Raw genomic sequence first — 18,003 nt, forward strand, 5'->3', positions numbered from 1 at the left:
ATTAATCAGTGCGCTCACGGAGTATGCTGAAAAATAACAGTTTCAGCTTCTGCCACCAGGTGAAAATATGGCGCTGTAAACAGTCAAACTGTGAAATCTTCCCTGTTTTGATGTCAGTATGCTGTTTGTCACTTCGCGACATGAATTGATTTCTTCTGTAAAGCGGTTGTTGGTGTAAAGGGTTAAGAAGGTTGAAGTTTTCCGTACGAAACTCTACGGCTATTGAGAAGAAAGAAGAAAGACCGTGGACTGCTCGTAAAGTTGTGTTATCAGCAGTAGCAACGCCGCATTGCGGAAAAAGCGCCGACAGAAACGGTCGTGAAGAGGTCCGATGTCAGTAAATAGGCTAAAGAATATGATGGATAAATTTCCAGAAACAGGTGAATAAGGTCGTGAGGGATGGAGAGTGAGAGACAGCTCAGTCCCAATGGAAGTTTTTGATGAAGTTGCTGTAGCTATAGCCGAGACTGCTGTACGTGCCTCAAATTCTGCAGCCAGTGCTCGAGCTGTGTCACCGAACTATAGACGACATAATCGTCTTGAGAGAATTCCGCAACTGTATACAAGTAGTTATTTAAGATATTCTCGTTTATTGTCCCGTCTCAGTTGCAAACTTTTTAATTCGATTACATGTTTCGATTACTCTATAATATCTTCAGGTCTCAGTAACAGCATCAGCAACCCGTCGTGTCTACTCGGAGCAACATATCAGAGTACATTTTGTGCTGAGCACGCAAGACGGGTTGCTGAAGCAGTTAATTCGATCCGAAGATAATACAGAGGGATCGGAACATGTAATTGAATTTAAAAAAGTGTGCAACTGAGACGGAAAAATAAATGAGAATTATCTTAAATATCTATGTCACAGAAATTGTATCTCTCACAGACAAGAGATCAAACGAATTTGGGGTGCATTTTACAGTTGTACCCCAAAAAGATTCAGAATGTGTACCAAATGAAGTCCGAAGATAGCCTGCGAGGACGTGATATTGCTCTTCGTTTTGTGGTCCGCAGGGAAATGGATGACATGTGGCAGGGAATTATTCTTGGGACGGGCGAGGCAGATGTTGCTATTTACGGTGCCGTGAATGCACAGAAATGTTACATTTGGCTTTCTGCTGCACCACTAATCACGCAGGAACATCCATTGCACTCAGATTATCTGACCGTGTGTTGTGCGTTCACAGGCTTCTTGATTCTCGGTTTTTCTTCGAGGAGATGACACTTCGCGGGCCTTCTAGCTGTACAGTAACATCTGATCGTTATGAGGACCCCCTTGGGCAACAAATGGTTCCAAATTTGCCAGAAAACAAGTATGTCCACACCATTATTTTCATGCAAGTTGGGCCGACACCACACGTCACTCGTAAGGTGAAAGATTTGCTTCAAGAAAACTTCAGTAACGGCTACATCATTTCTAGACAGTTTCAAGATTGTGACATTCCAGATGCCTCGACCTAAATCTATGTGTTCCTGGTTCTGGGCATATCTGAAAGACAGTGTCTGTCAGGGATCTGTGTGGGCTGTTCCTGATGTGAGGGATAGCACACGACGACATATCGGTCTCATTACACCGGATGTGCTGCGGTTTACCTTTGACAATGTCTTGCTACAAATGCAGCATGTTGCTGAGTTGGGAAACCATATTGAACACATGTTGTAACTTGTGACCATACCCTAATAAACGAGAAAGAACCACCGTTACCGTGTGTTTCATCGTTCCTCTCCTTTTCCTGTACGCACATCTCATTCTGACTGCTTACAGTGCCTTATTTTCACCTGGTGACAGATAGTGGAAGTATTAATTCTTCAGCATGCTCGATCAGCGCATCTCTTAATGAAAATACCTACGATGTTTCAGCGTATTACGATGTACGCAGCCCACACTGCAGCCCTTGGAGCACCGCCAGTTTAATTATAACCATCCAGTCCGTTCCAGGTACGACAAGCACTCAGGCAGTCTGTCGCACCTCGGCAAACCTGGTAAACCACCCGATCTTAATGCACTTCCGATCTGTGGGACTATTTGGAACAGCGGATAAGACGTGGCGAAGTGGTAGTTCTACGTCATCTAAACGTCAGTAGGTGGCTTCAGCTGGATGTGGCATAACTGAACAAACTTTTGGACTATATCGTTCGCGGGCTCGAGGCCATTATCAGGACATAGAGGCGGTGTTATAGGTCGCGCAGGATCCGGTGGCCGATGCGCAGTGACCACTTTTCGTCCAAAGCACTGGGCGAGTTCATTCCTTTGTTCAGAAGCGAAGCCTACACGCGTTTGCCGCCTGGCGGCCAGTCGGCGATGACAGAATAGATACGCACGCATTGTAATCTTCCTCAAAAGATTTTACAGAAACTATTCAGTTTTTGCTTTACTTGTAGCTTTATATGTCAGGTTCAGTTTGATGTGCCCATCATTTCGTTAATGGTGATAGTTACTGTGATACGTGGAAGTAAGAAACTGCAGGAAATTCGAAAAAGTTTGCAGTGAAAAATAGGGATCTCTATGATTTAGCATCTGGTGCGTATTACATTATATGTTGCTGTGTGTCATAATAAGCTAACATATTGAATTCTTCTTTGTACTTGATTGGAGATTTCTAGCTGTAACCAACCTCGAGAAAATTGATCTGACGTTGCGCACTCATTTGCGATTGCACCACGCTAGCGATAAAAACAGAGTGAAATAGGCACAACATTCCTCGTATTTCATAATAGGTTTGAGATATCGAAATGAAATTTTGGCAAATGATAGCACGCAAAGAGGAGAGTATTCTGCCATATGGTTATTGTGCAAAACTTCATTATTTAGCGTATTTTTCCACTTACTATAGACTTTCCCGATGAAAGAATGTAATTTTTAAGGGCCATCGACAGCTGGTGAAACGAAAAATGCTATGAGTTTTGGAACAACATAAGTGAGGCCATTAGACGTTTATTTTCTACCTAGGATGTGCGTTTTCATAATATGCTGGCATTACTTTTCCTCAGTTCTTCACTGAATATAGTAAATCACTGTTTCAGAGCTCTCCCTCAATTGCGTCTGCACAACATTTTAGTGAGGTGATACTGAGTAAACTCCGCTGAGTTTTGGCAAAAGAAGCAAATTTTAATATGGCAACAAGAGAAATGTGTTGGTTTTACTGAAAATTCCCCACTCGTGACTCTTCTCCGATAGTTATAAACGGTTAACAAACCAGGAAAATATAAATCGCTGCATTTTCGGCGGAATTCGTTTTAGATAGTAACCAAAGAATAGGTGGCGTGTGTTTTTGAATGGTCACCATGCAAGGGTGGGCGTGTAGGGTCCTCGCTTAATATTTCACAAAAATGTGAGTGTAGGCTTCAGTTTACGAGGGCTGCCCAGAAAGTAATGCATCAAATTGTTTTTCTTCGACAATTGTTTATTGAACAGAATGAGATTTACACACACAATAGAATGATGTTTTATCTACGGAACCTGTTTTTTCAACATTATATCCATCCCGTTCTGTGGCCTTCCTACAGCGTGAAACAAGGGCGTGTATGCCATGTCCGTACGAAACCTTGTCCTGGTGGTGGAGCCAGTCTTCCACTGCGTGAATCACCTCCTCATCGTCCTCGAAGTGTTTTCCGTGAATGCGTCTGTCCTCGCGAATAACATCGGCTCGCTGCAACATGTTGGTGTGACAGCCGTGCATGGTCTCCCCGACCGCTGCAAATCGCGGATCTCCGCCCGACCGCCTTCTGATGACCTCACCCTCGCTGTCCAGCGACCGACTGTACTTCTGCCGACAGCAGATGATGCTCCATAGACTTTGCACAAGCGTTTCTGAATATCACTCGCAGTTTCTTTCTCTGCAGTGAGAAATTCAATGACAGCACGTATATCACACACAAACGCCATTTGGAAACTGTCCTGCAGCTACGCTACCTGTCGGAAATGACGTATACTTTGCGCGCTCACTGAGGAGACTTCAAATACCACATACGTAACGTTTCGCAATCGTAGAATTGCTTTCGGCCGATATATGTATGTAAATGAACCAAAACTAAAGTCTTCCCGCACAGGCCATGAAGGCCCAGAGGTTTCGACCAGGCGCCGTGTCATCCTCAGCCCACAGGCGTCACTGTATCCGGATACGGAGGGTCATGTGGTCAGCACACCGCTCTCCCGGCCGTGTGTCAGTTTACGAGACCGGAGCCGCTACTTCTCAATTCAGTAGCTCCTTAGTTTGCCTCGCAAGGGCTGAGTGCAACACGCTTGCCAACAGCGCTCGGCAGACTGGATGGTCACCCATCCAAGTGCTAGCCCAGCCCGACAGCGCCAAACTTCGGTGATCTGACGGGAACCGGTGTTACCACTACGGCATGGCCGTTGGGGAAAAAAAATGCGGTACGTTACTTTCTGGGCAACCCTCGTAGAACAGCCTTTCCTCTACAGTGCTCTGAGCGATCCCCCACCACTGCCACTTTCCCCACCTTCCCCAGCCGACTGCGTATATAGCGACTACAGCATTTTGCGGCCCGTATACATGGTATTATAGTGACGTCACGGCGTGCCGTTATAAAATAGGTGCGCTTGCTGAAGCGGCCGCGCGCGGCGCTAGGCGCGGCAGGTAGGCTACGTACCACGTCGATGAGCTGGGAGAGGCGGAGGCCCATCTTGACGGTGAGGCGGTCCGAGTTGTTGCCGACGGGCCGGATGAGGCGGTTGTAGTTGGACAGCAGGTCGTCGTACAGCCGCTTCGCCTCCGGGTTGGCCTGCGTGCCGCTGCCGCCCATCACCGCCAGCACGAGCGCCAGCAGCACGCTCCCCATCGTCGGCCTAGTGCGCCCCTGCCGACAGCACCACAACAGCCACGCTCACCAGGTGCGTCCTCTCAAGCAATGCGAAAAAACACTGGTGTGCAAAAATAAAGGACGAAACTACTTCTCGCATGATGTGTGTCTGACAAGTAACATGTTCAAAGCTCCATTAAGTGTTCCCGCCACTCAAAAAATGAGGGTACGTCCACCACTGTAGAACATTATCGTTATGGTTGTCCAGTTTTTTTAGTGGGGGGAGGGGGCATAATGTTGCATAGACGTACTGACCTCCAGATTTTTTAACACCGTACACTAGCAAAATGGTTGAAATGGCTCTGAGGACTATGCGACTTAACTTCTGTGGTCATCAGTCCCCTAGAACTTAGAACTACTTAAACCTAACTAAGCTAAGAACATCACACACATCCATGCCCGAGGCAGGATTCGAACCTGCGACCGTAGCGATCGCTCGGTTCCAGACTGTAGCGCCTAGAACCGCACTGCCACTCCGGCAGTGACACAGTTAGCTTCCCCATGTGCGTCTTTTCAGGGGTACACTCCACCGTTACTTCGTTTTTATGGATGACAATGCGCGACCGAATCGGTCAGTGCAGGTACAGGAGGTTTTGGAAAGAAAGGACATTCGACGAAATGACTGGCATGCCCGTTTTCCAGAGTTAAATCCCATAGAGCCCACGTGGGATGTGTTGGGAAGATATATTTCAGCAGTCCACGTGTACCAATGACAATTCAACAGTTAACAACCGCACTGGTGAAGGAACAGAATGGCCTATACACAAAAACTCTTTACGAACCGGTATGTGAGTGCGTTCCAGACCGTCTTCTGCCGTCAGTGGTTATCACACATCCTTCTAAGAACCACATCCCACCTTTTTTTAATGTCCTGTGGAAATTGGGAATCGCAATGACTTCAGTGTAACTATTTTCATTGAATAAAGGTGTCATTTCTCTTCGTCGCATTCAGTATTTCTTCCAGTTACCCGCTGCATTATACTGCAGTAGTTTTTCCATGTATGATTCAAGTTTAATCGAGCTTTGTTACTTGGCAGTGACACGCCTTGCCAAACTCTCTTCCGTCCTTAAGTTTTGCACACCAGTGTACACGATAATGCGCTACGACACTGTAGAGAAAGAGTTTTGTCATCAAATGCGGGACTTGTCTGAATGTACAAACTAGACACGTGAGCTGCCAGATGATCGGCAAGAAGATGGTACTAACTGTATTAGGCATTGAGGAGAGAGCTGCGACGAGTATTTCCAAAAATATGAAAACCTGCGGAGGTCGTAATTCTGAGGAATGTTGACGTTAAGCATCTTACCCAAGCAGACTCTCATAGACACATCTGTCCACCAAGGATTTTTGACAAAATGGTTGACTACGTGCTAAATAAGATGCCTTATGTCTAAAAGAGCTATAAAAGAACGAATGACGCTCAGGATGGTCTCTTTCTGGAAATCTGTGGGGGACACTATTAGTCAAGCTCTCGAGCTGGGGAAGATTTGACAGTTCCATTATGTCGTCGGTAATATGCCTGAGATATCTGCTTCCTACGACCACCATTGGTGCCCCTGTTTGTTAGAGCGGCTGAGGCACTTAAACAGTCCACCTAAACTACAAAAATTCCTTATAACCTATTGTGCACGAAGAGCGGCTACTCTGCCCCAACAAGAATCTTACGAAATTAATCAAAAAAGATATTATCTGTGGTAGATTCATGGGTCCAGATCCTACTGTTGAATGAACATGGTAGTGTTGGGTCATGATTAAGCCATAAATTATCTATTTCCGCCAGCCGTTCTAGAATTGGTCCATTCTCAACTGTATTTCTGTGCCATGGCATTTGAAGCCGCCTCAAATGAACTGTTTTTTCTGGTAGGTGGAGCTAGTGACAAGGTTAGGCTGTACTTCTCTCCTGCGGGCTTGCATACTGATGTTACAGTAGATGTGCCACATTCGACAGTCAGTAATTCTATGTCGCTTTTGGTCAACGTTACGGCCATCTCATGCGTTGTGAAGACAGCCTTGTCATATTTAGGATATGGGTGTCATATAGCTAATTTCATTCCCTATCATTTGTGTGGTGTCACCGCTAGACACCACACTTGCTAGGTGGTAACTTAAATCGGCCGCGGTCCTGTAGTACATGTCGGACCCGCGTGTCGCCACTGTGGGATCGCAAACCTAGCGCCACCACAAGGCAGGTCTCGAGAGACTGAGGAGACCTCGTCCCCAGTTGTACGGACAACATAGCTAGCGATTGGACGTGCTAAGCCTTGCTATCATTTGCCGAGAGATAGACAGTAGAATAGCCCTCTGCTAAGTTAAATGGCGACCACCTAGCAAGGCGCCATTTGTATCAGTGCCTATAGCTTACTAATATTCAAGAGAGATGTATTCCAAGGACTAATTAAAAGTTAAGTAACAAGCATCTACGTACTTTTCTTCTTATTCATTTATAAGTTCTCATGTTCCAGACTTCACGCCCGTCTGCGTTAGCCTTGCGTGCCCTATCGGCTACAGCATTGTGTCTAGGCTGTATGGTCTAGACACAACAATTTGTTCTTACTCTTTCGCATTTTGTATGTGTTTCTTCCATACATAGTACGTCACATTAACGCATGCGGAAAAACCGTGACAGAATTTGTTGTTTGTTGGCTCTGAAAGGAGTACTTTGTTCCTAATTTTCCTGCGTTGAAAGGATTGGTTTGCCTTTTATTGCAACGTTTCAACGGGATCCTAGCACTGATAGACGTTTCTTGGTCTCTGACCTTACACAGTGCACGCGTGGAGGCTTCTCGCTTGTCCCGAAACAGGGCTAGTAAGTGTATGGCAAAAATGAATCCGATGTAGAGTACTCTAGCCACCGAAATCATTTAAGCTAGTACTTGTGACTTCCTGATAAGCCAAAACATTATGACCATTGCCACATCGACGTTGAATGCCACCTGGTGTCGATGAGGGCACGTGACGCAGTAACAAACGTATCTCAGCGAAGTAGACACGGACGAGGGCTCATCCTAGCGAAAATGTGGGCTGCGAATGGGTAAATCCATTCAGATCAGCGACTCTGAGAAACAACAGATTATTATTACGCAGAGTTGTGAACAAGTACCTCGAAAACGGCGAAAGTGTTCGCATGTCCACGTGCTACTGTTGTCAGCAACTATGGAAAGAGGTAGAAGCACATTGAAAGTATCATCATCATCATCAGCCAGTTCAATAATTAAATGATGGGCCTCTTCGAGTCGTGCATTCAGGTAGGCTTTCAGCAGTCCTCTCCAAGTGGAACGGTGTTGGGCAGTTCTCTACCAGGTGCTTCCAGCGATCTTCTTGATATCTTTGTCCGGTCTGTCCGGTGGTCTTCCTCTAGACCTCCGATGCTCTCTCGGACTCCACTCCAGTACTAGCTTCGTCCATCTGCCGTCTTTTCTTCTCGCGACGTGGCCAGCCTACTGCCATTGTGTACCTGTTCAATTTGGCGGGTGGATAGCAAAAATTCGACAGTGGCCCGGCAATCCTACGATGAGAGTCCGTGTATAGCCAAGAGGAGAGGCGAGTTTCTTTTACTAGAGTGGCTAGTCAGGTTTAACTCTTCCCATGTGTATGTGTTTTTTTTTCCCTCCGAGACCAGTTCAGGGCGTACGAATATCTTTCATTATGCAAACAGACAAATGGCAAATTTTCTGTGACCTACAAACTTTTTCCCAAATATCGCCATTAGTCCTCCCACCTTCGAAACTGGTAAGCAGTTACAAACTTTTGAAAATAAAATAATTTTATGTTACATTAAATAAATTGGTACCTTCTACGATTTTAAAACTAAAATAGGCAAAAATAAGCGTTAACGTCGAAATAGGTGCTACGAAATTAACAGTTTGGAATTTAATTAGTTGCGAGACGTGTAAAAAGCACTCGGCTATTTTCAACCAGGAACTCAGGAAGATGGTCCGTGGTCTAGTAATAAGAGCAAATAAAAAAATATTTATTCTGACGATCTCAGTTGCCAATTGTAACAAATATTTACTACCTTAGATGACTCAATACTCATCACCTGCAGTTACGTTCAAGCACGCATTTCTCGCGGTATTCCCATATTTTTGCCCAACCCATGTATGTATTAGTTACTCTAAGAAATTGCAGCAAAAGTGTGTGTGTTTTGTACATTTTGTTACACAATGTAACGTACAATCTCGGCAATGGAATATTTTCTGAGCAAATTTTACTTTCTCTACATTGTATTAAAAACGGTCAATTTAGTTAAGTAGATGATGGCCCATCGGTAAAGATCAACAAATGTGAGTAGTTTGTGACTATTGGTGACTCCAGCAGATAGTACGAACCCGTAGATGTCGAGATAGGAAAGTTGGTGAACGACGATTTTATGGCTACTTATGTGAAGGTTTTATACGGAGGGATTTGTGGCTTCCTTGTTAAATGCAGGCTTCAGACGGCAAGGTGGGCACCACAAAACTTACAGAACAGACGGACATAACAACTTTCTCTTGTGTGCGTCAATCTTTAATACCGGTATGCTGGAGCCACAACTCATTTCACTATACATGCACAGGCACAGCTATGTTATTCGACAGAAAGTGTTCAGGCAATTACTAGTGGTCATTAATACTGGATTTGTGGGCCCTCCGCTTTTATCATGGTTTTAACTCTGCTGCAGATATTTTCAGGGGGGTGTCACAATGTCTGTGGAAGAATAGCAGCCCACTATTCCTCAAGTGCCGAAATCCATATTCGACACTGGGGGCTGGAGCGAAGCCGACGTAGTTAATCACCCCGAAGGTACATCATTGGGTTCAAGTCACAATTGTCTCACAGATTCTATTTTATAACACCATGCATCGTCACGTAGAAGCAAACCATCGTTGGCTCAAACTGTTCCTGTGCTAACTATCGACACTACAAATGATCACAGGTAGCGTTCTCGAGGCGTTCGCCAAACCCAAACCCCTTCCATCTGATCACCACTCCAAATCGACCACTGTATCCCATTGTTTTTGTATCCCCAATGACATTGTGTTACTTGGACGCTGGTAGCACACTGAAACTCGCGATTCGTTTCTTCCGTTGATTTCAAGTGATCCTTTACGCCCTCTCTCCGCAGTGCTCGACCAATCTTGTCCGTCGCTAGATGAAGTCGGCCTAGTCCTGGTTTAGAGTCTGTGGTTCTTCCTTCCCGTTTCCACTTCACAATCACATGCCCGAGAGTCGACTTTGGCAGCTTTAGAATGACTGAAGTGTTCCTGATGGATTTGTTACTTAAGGGAAGCAGGAACGATTAAAATGACAAAATTAACTTTTTTTAGTTTTTTCATTTTAAAATTATTTGGAGTTTTCTGAATAAAACAAATCAAGTTTCACCATTCTAAGAGAATTCTAAGTGTGTTTTTTATCGCTGCAAAGATGACGCGCTGCGTAAACAGTTGTAGCGTCTTGGTGTGTCACCTCTGACGGCGCCGCTCGCTGGCTGCAAGCAGGGTATCTTTGTGGAATTAGACAGTGCTTTGTTTCCCTACGTTGTATGGCTTTATCTCTGTGACAAGTGACTGTTCATATCGGTAAACATAAACGCTATACCAAGTGTGTTGACTTGTGGAGTTAGCTTTGTGTTGTTTCAATTTTGCGTATTTGACGAATTTTGCTCCTACCTGTTTTACGTATTTGGTTTGTGGATATCAATATGCCGCGTTTCAGCAACCGAGTTTTTAAAAAAGGCACTATGAGTGGAAGAAGGAATCTTTTGTTGTTTCGAAGGGAGATGCTGCTCAGACTGCTTCACCGACTAGTCCAAACGAATGTGATAGAACTTCTTCCAGCAAGGAACTTTGTGACAGCAAAGAAAAATTTGAAAACTATGAAAGTGACAGTAATGATGTGAATGAAATAATTAACTTTTCCTTGACCTCTAATATTTTGAAACACATCGTATTATGCAGAGTTTGGAAAGAAAGAGAACTGGGATTGAAAATAACTTCACACATTGGTTTGGCATGTAAAATGTTATTGAAGTGTAAGAAATGTGCTTCAAAAGTTTCGTTTTCTAATTCTAACAGTATTCCTCGTAGTGGTAATAGTGGAAAGAAGGTGTATGACATATATGTTAGGCTAGTGTATGGCTTGCGCATTGCATTGGCAAGGGCAGTACTGCAGGGATAATGTTATGTAGAATTATGAACTTGCCAAAACCACCAATCAAGTTTGTACTTTATAATGAATTTGTGGGATCTTCTGCTGAAGACATTGCTCAAGCAACAATGCAGAAAGCAGTTGAAGAAGCCGTGGCAGATAATGGAAATTGTAAAGATTTAACTGTTGTTTTAGATGGATCATGGCGACTAAGAGGTCATAAATCTCTATTTGGAGTTGTGACAGCTACCAGTGGAGGAAGTTGCAAAGTAATTGATGTTTCTATTCTCTCAAAACATTGTAGATGTAAGGGCAATACCAAGGACGAACATAGTGAAAGTAGTGAAGCAAATTTTCACGGCACGATTGGAGCGATGGAAGAAGAGGGAGTGAAAGTAATTTTTTCCAGATCACAGGAGTGGTATAATGTACGATACACGAACTATCTAGGAGATGGTGATTCTAACGGATATAAAGCTGTAGAGGGACTCAAACCTTATGGCCATGAAATTCAGATTAAGAAACAGGATTGCATTGGACATGTGCAGAAGCGCATGGGGGCTCGCTTGCGCAAACTAAAGCAGACATTAGGGTCCCAGAAGCTCAGTGATGGTAAGACCCTTGGAGGAAGAGGAAGATTGACAGATGAAGCAATTGATAGATTGCAGAGGTATTATGGGTTTGCAATTAGGCAAAACACAAGAAGCATTGAGCATATGAAGAGAGCAGTATGGGCATTACTTTTTCATACTGCATCAACAAATAAGCACCCACAACATGCACTGTGCCCCACAGGCGATGACTCATAGTCTAAGTACCAAGCAGGAAAGGAATATCTCCATAAAAACAGTTTCCCAAATGCTGTAATTGATGTAATGAAGCCCATATTCAGAGATTTATCACAGCTAAGTTTATTGGAAAAATGTTTACATGGGAAAACACTAAACCCAAATGAAAGTGTAACTAATTTAATTTGGATTAGCATTCCCAAAAGAGTGTTTCTACAGATAAAACCATTGCATTTTGGAGTGTATGATGCAGTGGCAACATACAATGAATGAAACATTATCAAATGTGATGTCCTGAAACGTTTAGGTTTCAAACCAGGACACAATGCGCCTAATTGATGAAGAAAGACTAGGAGGTGCAGGACGAAGAGACAAAAGCCTACAACGTGCAGCAACAGGGAAGAAAAGACCGGTGAAAGTGAAACTAACATGGAAAAAGAAGAGGCTGCTGATAATCCATTATATGGGGCACAAATGTATTAAAAAATTTTGTAAACCATATCCCATAACTTTAAAATTTTCATTTTTGAGGAATATTTTCTCAAAAACTGCTAACAGTGTAACAATGAAATTTATACACAATATTGTTTACTTCTTTTCCTTCATTTGTATAACAAATTGTAAAAAAAACATTGTATAATTCAAGAGTTATAGAATAGAGAATGCAAAAATTTAGAGAAAAAATAAGCATCTGTTTAAAAAAATTGTAAAACAAAAATCAATAAATATTTCTTAACATGGCATCATAAGTTTGTAGAGAAGTATTCACTAAACATGTAGTCCAAATTTCAGAGCAATATGTCTAATGGTGTTAGAAAAAATGTTCCTTCTATTTGCTAAAATTAACACGGAGGAGATGGAGCATTCCGGATCCCCTTAACCAGGCAAGTTTCGGAGTCACTGATCTCTCCTGAGCGAGCCGTTCTCCTCTTACTGCTTTCCAGCTGACATGACAATTGTACGCACCTCCTTCTGCAATGCTGCGTCAGCCTCTTGTGGCGTCTGGTGGTCCATTCCGCTTAGTTGTGTATGTATCACAGAGCGTATATCTAAACTTCAAATAACCTTTTGTAGGCTGATCTAACGGTTGTGTGACATTTTTGTATGATTTAACGCCAGGTGAATCGTTCTTAGGTGTCCGCTGTCATGTACGTTAAGCTAATATCCAACAGACCTGCTCTGTTTTCGTTGATCAATGTACACAGTGTGTCGCAGTACCGTTAGGACTCTTTGTGTCCAATTCCAAACTGCTGTGCTATCTTGTGGCGAGTTACGGCGTTACGATCCTCGAAGACTCAAAAACAGCTGCATAGAAAGTCAAAGCGCCAGCGTTGTTGCAGCAGACATCCTGGTCGCGAATGTAATAATACATGTCAGACACTCATCGGAAAATGGCATTCGTTGAATTCGACCCGAACACCGGGAGGAAGGTTCCTGGTTGCTTCTCTATGACGACGCCACAGCCCACGGAGTGAAGTTTGTGCACGACGTTTGGCCAGCAAATGGATCACAGTGCAAGATCACGCACGGTATTACCCGGATGTGGTTACAACCGACTTCTGGTTGTTCCCCAAATAGAAGTTTGCTATTAAAGCACACTGTTATGACAAAGTTAAGGGTATCCAAGGAAACTGCACTGCAGTTCTAACTGCAACTCCAAAGAAGAAATAGAATGACTGTTTCAAAACACTTTTAAAACTATTTCAGCAGTGTTTTGATTCAGGATGAGATTATTTTGAATAAATGCAGTGCTTCTGATAACATAATCCGCGACTTTCAATTTTCATACCCACAATCGTAACGGAACTGGGACTCACTGTGCAGAAATTCAGGATAAGAAACAGAATCGCTACATGTTCGGCGGAGTTGCATAACTGCTAAAGTGTCAAGTGCATAACGATGGTCTGAGAAGATTCAGCGTCTATTGTAAACTGTCTGAAAAAAATGGTTCAAATGGCTCTAAACACTGTGGAACTTAACATCTGAGGTCATCAGTCCCCTAGAGCATAGAACTACCTACACCTAACTAACCTAAGGACATCACACACATCCATGCCCGAGGCAGGATAAGAACCTGCGGCCGTAGCGGTCGCGCGGTTCCAGACTGAAGCGCCTACAACCACTCGGCCACTGCGGCCGGTTGCAAACTGTCTGAACTTGTCACCAAGAAATATTTCGAGGAGCCTTTCGCCTGGATGACGGTGTAGTGAACCCAGACACGACCATCCACCCGTTGTAACGAGCAACGGAGAGATTGCCAGCTGAGGAGCTCCACGATCAAGAACGTGCGCTGAACGGTGTGCACTAAGGCATATGCCCCTGCGCCAGCACTGTACCTTTCCGTCGTATCTGTTGCCAATCTTGCTCCTCAGATTGTGCAAGCACACCACTATATTCTATGATGGCGTGTGGACGTCGAGCAGTTTGTCCCCCAAACTTACTGTCACCGTCATTCAAACATTATCCATAGGCATTCATGACAGTAGTCCGCACACAGCCAACCAGTGTCATCGTTTGTGATAAGCACATTCCCATATGGCTGACTATACCAGTTTGACCTTTGTCAAAGTTACTTATGCCAATGGATTTCCCAACTTGTGGGTCGTTTCATCACAGGAGTGTTTCCCCATTCATTTTTTTTTCATTCACTTTTGTTTCAGCTCCAACAAAGGGGTGGAATGACAGCGGACAACAACCTGTCTTCTATAAAAGATTATAAATATGTGAGAGCAGTTCTGAAATACACAGATCAAATAAAGGTTTGCATCGCCTCGGTTCAGAGAGTTCCGGAACCTGTACAGAAAATTCGAATAGAGATCAACATAAACATCATTTCCGCCCTTTTTATTGCTCATGAAAACCACACATTGCTTGTTGTACCACCATACAGCGAGACTTTCAGAAGTGGTGGTCCAGACTGATGTACACACCGGTACCTCTAATACCCAGGAACACGTCCTCTTGCATTATGCATGCCTGTAATCATCCACAAGTTTATCAAGGCACTGTTTGTCCAGATTGTCCCACTCCTCAACGGCGATTCGGCGTAGATCCCTCAGAGTGGTTGGTGGGTCACGTCGTCCATAAACAGCCCTTTTCAATCCATCCCAGGCCTGTTCGATGGGGTTTATGTATGGGAAACGTGCTGGCCACTCTAGTCGAGCGATGTCATTATCCTGAAGGAAGTCATTCACAAGATGGCAGGATGGGGGCACGAATTGTCGTCCATGAAAACGAATGCCTCGCTGAAAAGCTGCCGTTATGGTTGCACTATCGGTCGGAGGATGGCATTCATGTATTGTACAGCCGTTACAGCACCTTCCATGACCACCAGCGGCGCACCAGCCCCATATGATGCCTCCCCAAAATAGTAGGGAACCTTCACCTTGCTCACAGTGGCCGAGCTGTTCTAGGCGCTTCAGTCTGGAACCGCACGACCACTACGGTCGCAGGTTCGAATCCTGCCTCGGGCATGGATGTGTGTAATGTCCTAAGGTTAGTTAGGTTTAAGTAGTTCTAAGTTCTAGGGGACTGATGACCTCAGATGTTAAGTCCCATAGTGCTCAGAGCCATTTCAACTATTTTGAACCTCCACCTTGCTGCACTCGCTGGACTGTTTATCTAAGGCGTTCAGCCTGATCGGGTTGCCTCCAGACACGTCTCCGACGATTGTTTGGTTGAAGGCATATGTGATACCCATCGGTGAAGAGAATGTGATGCCAATCCCACTTACAATTCCAGTAACGACGTCCAGAATAAAATTAACCCTGCAGCCATTGAAAAATATAGGTCCATTTAATATAGCTGCTTGGGCTGTTCCATTTCCTCCAAGTCTTGTAGGCGATGACATCTCGATCGGCGAAAGATTCAAGTCCAGGAAGGGCGGCGTATTCACAACGGACGGTGACTTGGGTAAACCAACCACTATCAGAATTTCCGGGAGCGACGTCCAGAGTAAAATTAACCTTGCAGCCACGGAAGAATATAGGTCCATTTCATATAACTGCTTTGGCTGTTCCATTTCCTCAAAGTTTATTCTCGAGGCTAATAATACGTTTGTAGACAGGTATGCGGTGGCGGCGTTGACGATGCACGTTTTCTGCAATTACACCAAGTAACTGGAGACATTACTTTGTACTATAATTATTAATAAAGTGTGATCCGGGATCCTTGTAACCGGGGAGCGTACATTGCGGACCGGGGGCTCAAGGATGCAACAGTTTGAAAAAATTCGAAAACAGTGCCGCACAGCCCGCTTTTCGCCTAGCGAGTCGGCGACGCAACCCGCGCGACATGGCCTGGCGCACCAGGGTACGCGTGCTGCGAGTGCGACTACAGCACACGTACTGGATAACTCCCACCGTCCAGTGCCTGCAGAGTCTAAGTCCGTTATCTACGCGTTACGTAATCAAGGTCACTCGTCTCCTATATAAGCGGGCAGTGCATGAGCTCTATCTGCAAGAGCATTGAACCACTATGCCTCGTCAACGTGTGCTTCGTCAACGCCGCCACCGCATGCCTCTCTACAAAAATATCATTAGTCTCAAGAATAAACTTGGAGGAAATACAACAGCCCAAGCAGTTATAATAAATAGACCTATATTCTTCCGTGGCTGCAGGGTTAATTTTACTCTGGACGTCGCTACTGGAAATTCTGGTAGTGGTTGGTTTACTCTAGCCATCGTCCCTTGTGAAAACGCCTCCCTTCCTGGACTTGAATCTTTCGCCGATCGAGATGTCATCGCCTACAGGACTTGGCATTGTGGTATTGATCCGAAGACTCGAAGTAGATCTAGTTATGTTTATAGTAATATGCCAATTACATTGTATACACGCTCTTGCTGAAAAGTTGGTAATGATGATCGGCATGTTGTTGGGCCCATCTGTACCGCGCTGCATCGTGTTGTAGTTGCAAAGGTGAACCTCACCATGGTCGTCGGGAGCGAAGTTGCACATGATGCGGTGCGCACAGTTTGAGTCGTATCATGACGTCCTGTGGCTGCATGAAAAGCATTATTCAACATTATGGCATTGCTGTCAGGGTTTTTCCAAGCCATCCAAGCCATCCACTGCAGTAGTAGCCCTTGGACGGCCTGAGCGAGGCATGTCATCGACAGTTCCTGTCTCTCTGTATCTCCTCCATGTCCGAACAACATCGCTTTCGTTGAGTCCGAGACGCCTGGACACTTCCCTTGTTGAGAGCCATTCCTGGCACAAAGTGACAATGCGGAGTGATCAAACCGTGGCATTGACCATCGATGCCTTGTTGAACTATAGACAACACAAGCCGTGTTCCTCTTTCCTGGTGGAATGACTGAAAGTGATTGGCTGTCAGACCCAGTCCGTCTAATAGGCGCTGATCAAGCATGTTTTTTTACATGGATGGGCGGGTTTAGTGACATCTCTGAACAGTCAAAGGGACTCTGTCTCTGATACAATATCCACAGTCAATGTCTGTCTTTAGGAGTTCTGGGAACCGGGGTGATGCAAAAATTGTTTGATGTGCGTACATGTAGAAATGTCCAGGTGCGAGTAGGACTCGAGCACTGTCGGTTCCGTACAAACTTTATTATTTATACAGACAGTTCATCCATCCCTGTAATCGGGGATCTCGACGATTTCTGCCTATTATCGACATTGATACTGGCAAGATATCGGTCCTAGGGATTCCAAGACTATCGAGAATGTTTTAATTTCAATTCAAGAACGTTTCAGCCAGAACTGGGATAACAAATAATAATAAATGCCGTGTGGCCAGGACCTCCTGTCGGGTAGACCTGTCGCCTGGTCCAAGTCTTTAGAGTTGACGCCACTTTGGCGACTTGCTTGTTGATGGGGATGAGATGATGATGATAGAGACAATCCAGTCCCTGACCGGAGGAAAATTTCTGACCCAGCCAGAATTCGAACCCGGGCCCCTTGGCGTGACAGTCCGTCACGCTGACCACATTTTTTTAATTTTAACCATCTGTTTTTTTAATTTTATTTTGGTCGAATTTGTTCATTGCATTTCTTCGGGGCGGACATCCCTTGACACCATTCAAGTTCATCGTTGATATATTCACTTACGGAGTGGCAGCTAACCCTCTGACAGAACACGCTGAGACACCGTGCCGGCATTAAATGGTTCAAATGGTTCTAAGCACTATGGGACTTAACATCTGAGGTCATCACTCCCCTAGACTTAGAACTACTCAAACCTAACTAACCTAAGGACATCACACACATCTATGGCCGAGGCAAGATTCGAACCTGCGACCGTAGCAG

General features: G+C 44.6%; 1 protein-coding gene across 1 annotated transcript in view; it reads right to left on the reverse strand.

The window, feature by feature from the left end:
- The window catches only part of LOC126198966 (acetylcholine receptor subunit alpha-like 1), a 407,815-nt gene extending 403,094 nt beyond the window's left edge, over window positions 1-4,721 (reverse strand). Inside the window, exon 1 of the mRNA XM_049935619.1 lies at window positions 4,612-4,721. Within this exon, the coding sequence (XP_049791576.1) occupies window positions 4,612-4,644 (33 nt within the window). The 5' untranslated portion in view covers window positions 4,645-4,721. The remainder of the gene's footprint in view (window positions 1-4,611) is intronic.
- Between the last annotated feature and the right edge of the window lie 13,282 nt (window positions 4,722-18,003).

Source organism: Schistocerca nitens, chromosome 8 (genome assembly GCF_023898315.1).
Source record: "Schistocerca nitens isolate TAMUIC-IGC-003100 chromosome 8, iqSchNite1.1, whole genome shotgun sequence".
NCBI lineage: Eukaryota > Metazoa > Arthropoda > Insecta > Orthoptera > Acrididae > Schistocerca > Schistocerca nitens.